General features: G+C 43.2%; 1 protein-coding gene across 1 annotated transcript; it reads right to left on the bottom strand.

Moving 5' to 3' along the window:
• Positions 1 to 577: 577 nt before the first annotated feature.
• Positions 578 to 7,415, bottom strand: COMMD4 (COMM domain containing 4; the record flags this gene model as incomplete). Its single annotated transcript, XM_087707522.1, has 8 exons — positions 578 to 846; positions 2,162 to 2,338; positions 3,015 to 3,095; positions 4,050 to 4,169; positions 5,505 to 5,544; positions 6,126 to 6,191; positions 6,532 to 6,603; positions 7,371 to 7,415. Coding segments are annotated over 8 exons (642 nt in total), but the record flags the coding sequence as incomplete, so codon positions are not given.
• Positions 7,416 to 9,153: the final 1,738 nt, after the last annotated feature.

Genomic DNA, 9,153 nt, shown 5'->3' on the forward strand with positions numbered 1-9,153 from the left:
TCAACCTGAATTTCTCTGGTCTTTGTTCAAACATTTTTACACTATTAAGCCAGAATGCGATTGGCTTGAACAACAGGGGGATGGCATTTCGTTTAAACCAGCATTGTTTCTCAACCATCATCTTTTAAGATGCGTGGACTTCAACTCCCACAACTTCCTAGCCAGGATGTGTGGATTCAATGCTGGCTGGAGAATTCTGGGAGCTGAAGTCCACACGTCTTTTAACAGTTGCTGAGGTTGGAAAAATACAGATTTCAACAAATTTGGGGATGTGCTTCGCTCGGGACTCAAACCTTCAAACAAACGAACATCAAAACGTTTATTTTTAAAAAAAATTCATTTCCATCCCAAAGCAAATGAGGCCACCAGCCTTGCCCTATACAAAGACTGGACAAAGAGAGCTATTGCCATATGGATGGGATTTAATTTTCTGCCGTTCAACAAAATACAGGGAAATAAAAACAAAGAAGGGAGCATTTTTATATTTTTGAGCAGGGCCGTAAAAGCAAAAATCTATGTTATGTTTCCCTTGACAACTGAAGCTCAAATGAAAAAAAAAAAACCCATAAAAATTCTTCTCTTAGGGCAGAAGTTGGATGTTTGTGACCGAGATAAGTCCCTATATCACCAGACCTCCCCGCTGGTTTTGCTGGTCTAGCCTAGTGGGAAATGGACATTAAACCCCATCTGGTTGTTTTGCTTGCATCTGATAGACTGGGAGATCACTATCCAATGGAGACATTTTGGCTTGCGGTCAAAAGGAAGCTTCCTTCTTCGGACTAGTCCTGAGAGTATCCGGAGCTCCTTATTCCAGTGTTTTCATGATGGCCTGAGCCTGTTTTAGTTCTGAGGAGGGAAAATAGGAGGTTAAAAAAAGAAGAAAGGATCCTAGCAGCAAGTTAAGTGGCCTAAGAGCCCCCAGAAGTCACCCAGAATCGCTCAAATACAATACAGAAACCTGATAAATAAGTACTTTGCCTTTGCTCCCATGAAATTCCTAATTTGAAAGGTTTTGATCTATGTCCGGTCAGGAATGACGTTGAGCAGATGGAGGCTGGGGACAGAGATTGCCCTCTGACTCTGGGATGCTACTAAAATGGAGCACCCTGAGCAATTTTCACCAGAATTGTGCTGTATCCCACTTCAGATTATTAAAGAACTGCCCCGTTTATTTCTTTTTTATCTATCTATCCATCTATCTATCTACCTATCATCTATCTATCTATCTATCATCTATCTATCTTCTCTCTCATTATCTATCTATATCTATCTATCTATCTATCTATCTATCTATCTATCTATCTATCTATCTATCTATCTATCTATCATCTATCTATCATCTATCTTCTCATTATCTATCTTCTCTCTCATTATCTTCTCTCTCATTATCTATCTATCTATCTATCTATCTTCTCTCTCTCCTATCTATCTCTATCTATCTATCTATCTATCTATCTATCTATCTATCTATCTATCTATCTATCATCTATCTTCTCTCATTATCTATCTTCTCTCTCATTATCTTCTCTCTCATTATCTATATCTATCTATCTATCTATCTATCTATCAATCTATCTTCTCTCTCATTATCTATCATCTATCTATCTATCTATCTATCTATCTATCTATCTATCTACTCTCTCTTTATCTTCTCTCTCTCCTATCTTCTATCTATCTATCTATCTATCTATCTATCTATCTATCTATCTATCTATCTATCTATCTATCTATCTATCTATCCTCTCTCCTATCTTCTCTCTCTCCTATCTTCTTTCTCATTATATCTATCATCTATCTATCTATCTATCTATCTATCTATCTATCTATCTATCTATCTATCTATCCATCCATCCATCCATCCATCCATCCATCCATCCATCCATCCATCCATCCATCCATCCATCTGCTGTGAGATAAAGCAGCCTTGACTTCTGACTTCTGCTTCCTCTACAAAATGCCCATTTCAGTGGCTAGGAAGAAGCAGATGGAAAGGTGAGGGATTCAGGTCTGCTGCCTTTGGAGATTTTAAAAGATAAATCGGAATGTTTTGTCTCTTTAAACAGAGCTAAGTGATTTCCTGATGCCTTGCGTGTTATAAAGCTCTGGCAGAAACCAGCAACCCCTGACCCTCTCCAAGCTGTGGAAATGTTTCGCTTCTCACCAGCAAGTAAGACACGAAATTTATCGGCCGACAACGTCATTGCCACAGGCTCTGTCACTTTTTGGTCGACATTTCTCACGTTCAGCTTGAGATGAACGACTGGCTCGTTGACCTGCTGGAGCTCGCTGGAACTAAGCGTGTAATCCACTCTCCACGAAACAGAATCCAGGCAATTCACTGCAGGCAGAAAGAATCAAAACTTTTAGGCACATTGTGCAAGGCACTAGTCCTCTTGAATGGGTCAGGGGCACTGCCAAGGAATTCACCCAATCACCGATTATAGCAGCTTCCAAAATCCACTGCAATTTTAAATTCTTGTTTTACCTGCTACTTGCAAAAGAGAAGAAACAGGAACATGTTTTAAAAAATCCAAATCAAATACGGTATTTGCACCAGAAACCGTATTAAATCTGCCTTCCCAATGGTCCTAAACGCGGGCTGGTTGCTTAGTGCCCAAAATGCAGTCATGTGACCACAGAGGGTGGGATCCAGGCATCAGAATTTTGAACCTGGGTTGTAAATCCTTTTTTTTTTCAGGGTCTGTCATAACTTCAAACAGTCGCTAAGTGTCTGGTCATAAGTCAAGGACTATCTGTAACTACCAAGTGCTCTGAAAATTCCAGTCTATGAAGAGCAGCTTTGTATGTTCCTTGACGAGGTGGTTCAGCCTTGTTGGCATTTTACAGAATGTTTCTCCAATCCATCTGTGAGCCCCTCGTGGTGCTGAAAAATCTTCCCACTAGTAAGCAGAAACATCTCAGACTGGGGGGCGGGGGGAGGGGGGAAAGGCTGCAGAGGACAGTTTCCCCAAAGTTACCTTCCCTTTTGGAACCGGCAAAGGAGCTCAACTTACATCTCAGGCTGCCTTTCCTGAGGCTGTCCTGGAGAGAGCTCTGTTTCTCCTCGTAGGACCGACACAATCCAGCCGCGTGCTCTGCAATCAAGAGGTCAGCTTAGTGAATCCAAATCGTCCGACCATTTAAACCTTATTTAATCCTGCCCTCCTCTCAAAATTCAACCAGTTAGAAACGGAAAATAGCAATAGCAGTTAGACTTATATACCGCTTCATAGGGCTTTCAGCCCTCTCTAAGCGGTTTACAGAGTCAGCATATCGCCCCCACAGTCTGGGTCCTCATTTCACCCACCTCGGAAGGATGGAAGGCTGAGTCAACCTTGAGCCGGTGAGATTAGAACTGCTGAACTGCAGATAACAGTCAGCTGAAATAGCAGTTAGACTTATATACTGCTTCATGGGGCTTTCAGCCCTCTCTAAGCGGTTTACAGAGTCAGCATATCGCCCCCACAGTCTGGGTCCTCATTTCACCCACCTCGGAAGGATGGAAGGCTGAGTCAACCTTGAGCCAGTCAGGATCGAACTCCAGACTATGGGCAGAGTCAGCCTGCAATGCTGCATTCTATCCACAGGGAGGGAGGGAAGGAAGGGAAGGAAGGAAGGTGTACAATAGCCCATAGACTTATATACCGCTTCATAGTGCTTTTACAGCCCTCTCTAAGCGGTTTACAGAGTCAGCCTCTTGCCCCCAACAATCTGGGTCCTCATTTTACCCACCTCGGAAGGATGGAAGGCTGAGTCAATCTTGAGCCGGTGAGATTAGAACCGCCGAACTGCAGATAACAGTCAGGTGAAGTGGCCTGCAGTACTGCACCCTAACCACTGCGCACCTCGGCCTTTCACCCTCCCACTCACCATGCAAATTTTCAAGTTATTCAGAATTTTTCCTCTACTTCATAAGAGCATATGCCTAATTTCATTCTCCCTCTGCATTTCTACTTCGTCAACTTCTGAGTTTTTATTTAGGGTTAGAGGTAGCTCTGAGGAACTGTTAACATTTTTTATGTTTTGAAAAGCAACAACTGGATAATCACCTTTGGGCAGCCCCAGCTGTTGAAGTTCGCTGGAGAGAGACTCAGAGTCCACATTGTATTTGGCGGCACTGGAGAGAATGAAGGCGAGAACAGCGACAGTGGCTTTCACATCGCCCGATTCTGCACAGCGGAAAAGAAAGGAAACGCAGCTGTCTAAATCATGTTTTCAGGGACTTATCTTGGCTGGGGAATTCTGGGAGCTGAAGTCCACACGTCTTTAAAGTTGCTAAGGTAGAAAAACAGCCCTCTATCATTAGTCCAAGGCCATGAATTGTTCCAGAACCGTGAATGTAGGTTTGCTGAAACATTTCCTTCACAATTTGGGATCAATGTTTTGGAAAAGCACTTAACCACAGTCTATGTCAATTACATGGCTGGCTAGGTAATTCCGGGAGTCCAAGGGCATGTCTAATTTTTCAAGTTTCAATTTCCAAACATTAGGGCTGCTCAAAACTTGGGGATTGTAAAAATATTTTGGTTACTTTAATATAATTTAGATGTGCTTGGTAAGCAGAGGTGGGTTCCTACCAGTTCGCACCTATTCGGTAGAACCGGTTCGTCAAATCTACTGAACCGGTTAGAAGAGGTTCCACCAGTGGACCCGGAAAGCAGGCCACACCTACAGAAGAGGTTCCAAAATTTTTTGAAACCCACCACTGGTCCCTGGATATGATTATTCTACACTATCATGCTCCTATTTATAAAACTCAGTGGCTCTGTGAAAGGTAAGGATGACTACTGCGTTTGTGGTGCAATCAGAACATTGTGTGTGTTGAAGTTGTTTTAACGCAAACCAAAGATGCCTTTTAAAAAACAAGTTTACATCATATTCTTATGCATGCCAGTGCTGTGTGTTGGGGAATTTAAGATGGTTCTGACAAGTGTCGTCAGCATCTTCATATCCGGTCACATGGGCGGCAAGCCACTCCCATCCGGTCACATGGGCGGCAAGCCACTCCCACAAAGGAGACCACACCCACAGAGTAGGTTCGAACAATTTTTGAAACCCACCACTGTTGGTAAGTAACTACTCTTGTTTCTCCAAAAATAAGACCTCCCCGGATAATGCCCAGTCGGGCTTTTGAGCTCATGTGCTAAAATGAAAATACTGAAACACAGCAGCAGCCATGAGGTGACCACATTCGCCGCCGGTCTCTAATATGGAATTCAAAGATGAACATGTAAGGCAGAGATAGCTGTATAGGACCTGAAATATTTTGCTGGATGCTCGGAGATGACCAACTTTGTAAGTCTCTTGCAAAAAGATACCAGTTGAAGTAAGGAACCACACACCCTTTATGCATACCACATGCACAAATATGCTTTCAGCACCAATACTAAGGAAATAAATGCAATCCTTATTCTCAAATTTCAGTTGAGAAATATTGGCAGGGTAAGAAATGGCTTAGCTGTATCCTAACTTAGTCCTTGGACATAGAAGGGAAGGATACTCACCAAACTTGGCATCTGATGTTAACTTCAGGATTTTGTCATACTGCAGGAGACAAAAGAGCAATTTTTAGCTTGGCTCAGCTCAAACGTAATACTGGGAAGTCCCAATAAAAAAACATCGTTTGTAATCCATCACAGAATTTTCAATTTACAGAATATCTTTTGGGAACCTCCAATTTAAGCACTCCTCAATTGCCATGGATTGGATTGGATTTATTACATTTATATGCCGCCCTTTTCCCCGAAGGGGACTCAGGGCGGCTCACAATTCAGTCAGGGAAGGGGGTACAGACAGGGGGATAAAAAGACAAACATAACAATACAAAATTTAAAAACACACAACAACCATACCATTCGAGAAGGGGGGCAAAAGCTCTTTAGCCCCAGGCCTGTCGGAACAGCCAGGTTTTAAGGGCTTTGCGGAAGGCCTGGAGGGTGGTGAGGGTTCGAATCTCCACGGGGAGCTCGAAACCCAGATATGAATGGGGCAGCTGATTTATGAATCTATTATTTAAAAATTAACTGGAACTGTTTAATCTGAAAGTGCCTCTGTTTTTTCTGATTCTGGATTTATGCAAACCAAGTTTGGAAAGCATCCACAAAAGGGATTCAGAATGAACTCACATCAATGCCCTCTCCAAGCACATCCTTCAGAACCTGTGCACAGATCAGCTTGAGTTTCACCGAAGACTGGAAAAAAAAAGACAAAAGTGTATCATAACCATCATCTTGATTTTTTTTAAACTCCTCCCTTGGAGAAAGGTAATTGTCAGGCAAAATCTTGCAATGGGGCAAATCCAGTTACAAGTAAAATGCTAGCACCCCCATACCTTAGAGCAGTGTTTCTCAACCTTGTCAACTTGAAGATGTCTGGACTTCAACTCCCAGAATTCCCCAGCCAGCATTCGCTGGCTGGGGAATTCTGGGAGTTGAAGTCCAGACATCTTCAAGTTGACAAGGTTGAGAAACACTGCCTTAGAGTAATTAAAATATTCATGGAACTCAAAGGGACAAAAAAAAAATCACTTACTATTTTAGCCAAAGTACTAATTTCTGCCAAGACCCAATCAGGACAGTCCAAATCTCCACAGAATCTAAACCTCTGGCAGGAAGAAACAAAAATTGAGTACTTTTCAATCACAGCAACTTTAAGATGGGTGGACTTCAACTCCCAGAATCCCTTCATCTAGCATGCACGGACTCCAACTCCCAGAATTCTCCCCTATCTAGCATGCATGGACTTCAACTCTCAGAATCCCTCTATCTAGCATGCATGGACTCTAACTCCCAGAATCCTTCTATCTAGCATGCATGGACTCTAACTCCCAGAATCCCTCTATCTAGCATGCATGGACTTCAACTCCCAGAATTCTCCCCTATCTAGCATGCACGGACTTCAACTCCCAGAATTCTCCCCTATCTAACATGCATGGACTCCAACTCCCAGAATCCCTCTATCTAGCATGCATGGACTTCAACTCCCAGAATCCCTCTATCTAGCATGCATGGACTTCAACTCCCAGAATCCCTCTATCTAGTATGCATGGACTCTAACTCCCAGAATTCCTCCAGCCAGCATAGGTTGACTTCAACTCCTAAAAATGCAAACTGGCTGGGGGAATTCTGGGAATTGAAGTCCACCCATTTTATTGAGATTTTGCACTGCCAAATACACTTCTGAACTTGCTCCAATTTTTCATATAAAGATCTGGGCTTTCAACTTCTAATTCTTTAAAATAACATCCGCCCCCCCCCCCTTTCCCCTTGCTAGCAATAACCCTCCCCCTCCCGCGCGCTTTTCACCCTCCCACTCACCATTTTCCCCTGCCCTGAGCAACTCCCCCTCCCTTCCTATGCAAAGCGAGTCACCTGACTTCTCTCTGCCACCCAATCTCTGAAGAGCTTTCCCTTGCATCACCTGACTTTCCTTCTAGCCAATCCGGGAAAAACTTCTGTTTTTCCAGCTGTCTGCTTTCTACCCAATCCCTGAAGAGCTTCCTTGTTTTCACTTCTTTCTAGCCAATCCCTGAAGCGCTTCCTTGGTTGTTTTTTTTCACTTCTTCCTAGCCAATCCCTGAAGCGCTTCCTCGATTTTTTTACTTCTTTCTGGCCAATCCCTGAAGAGCTTGTTCCCCCGTCCCCCCCAGCCTGCTTCATTTTAGCCAATCCCTGAAGAGTTTTCCTTCCCTCAGCGGCTCTTGCTGGTTGTTATGGCAACACGTGTCCCGTTGACCGTGGGGACTGCAGGCTAACGCGTGTATTAGCCCTCTTTTCAAGATTTCAGCCTTTCCATTGTCTGTTACCAATTCAATATATAAAAGGGACTTTGGGGAGGTTTGCCTGGCTGCCCATTATAGTACAAAACAGAGTTATTGTTTTTGTATCTTGGATTTTTGTTTGAAATGAGGGGCAACGTTTTGCCACACAGCCCTGCCTCGTTCGTAAAGTCACATGAAAATTCCAAGTCCAGCCCTACTCTGCTTTTCACTCTACTCCTCCCCAATCTGCAAAACGAATCCAATTTAATATTTCAAGCTGTTTTTATATTTTTCAGTTCTGCATGCTGCCCAGAGTTCATTGCAGCTGTTTGGCCAATACATTTTTAAAAAAATAAATAAAATCCTGGCATAGCAATAGCAATAGCAGTTAGACTTATATACCGCTTCATAGGGCTTTCAGCCCTCTTTAAGCGGTTTACAGAGTCAGCATATTGCCCCCAACAACAATCCGGGTCCTCATTTCACCCACCTCGGAAGGATGGAAGGCTGAGTCCACCCTGAGCCTGGTAAGATTTGAACTGCCAAACTGCAGATAACAGTCAGCTGAAGTAGCCTGCAGTACTGCACCCTAACCACTGCGCCACCTCATGATAAGAGGAGCTGATATTTTGAGGGGTGAACTTTTAAACAGGGGCTGAGAGGCAATCCATTGTTGGGGGGGAGGGGGGGAGCCAGTTTCCATCTTCTATTTTTTTTTAATGTTTTATTTTCAGGAAATTCTATGAATTGATATTAAAGATTTAAGCTGAGTGTACCTAGAACGTGAAACCCAAACTTCATTTAAGCCACAACTTGATTTTGCACATGCCTTATTAAAATACTTTGAAACAAGTCATGTCCTAACCCAGTGTTTCTCAACCTTGGCAACTTGAAGATGTCTGGACTTCAACTCCCAGAATTCCCCAGCCAGCGAATGCTGGCTGGGGAATTCTGGGAGTTGAAGTCCAGACATCTTCAAGTTGCCAAGGTTGAGAAACACTGTCCTAACCTAACATTAGACTGTAACCTTAGGAAGACCCATACAGGACTGAATGAGAGTTACAAGAAAGTCTCGTTCAGATCCTAAAAGTGAATGCAACTGAAATTCAATTGAAGCCTTGGGGTGGGGGTGGGTGAACCAAGTACTGCTTTAATTAATGGCAGAGATAAGTGGTGGTGTTGTCCCCAATATTGGGCTCTTGCTTGGTGTCGAAGCCGATAAGTTACCAGACACAAGGCGTGACACAGAATTATACTTCTATTTTGGTACCAAGATATAAGGACCCCGGTTTGAAAAGCTAACCAAGGAAGGGCTATGGTTAGAATCTTGGAACAGTTTTTATAGTCAAGAGATGGTAGCATTCAACCCTTTGCCTTTCCCCTAATAATGCATG

Source organism: Thamnophis sirtalis, unplaced genomic scaffold, assembly GCF_051295495.1.
Source record: "Thamnophis sirtalis isolate CommonGarterSnake01/CBP01778 unplaced genomic scaffold, rThaSir2_p1.2 scaffold_2, whole genome shotgun sequence".
NCBI lineage: Eukaryota > Metazoa > Chordata > Lepidosauria > Squamata > Natricidae > Thamnophis > Thamnophis sirtalis.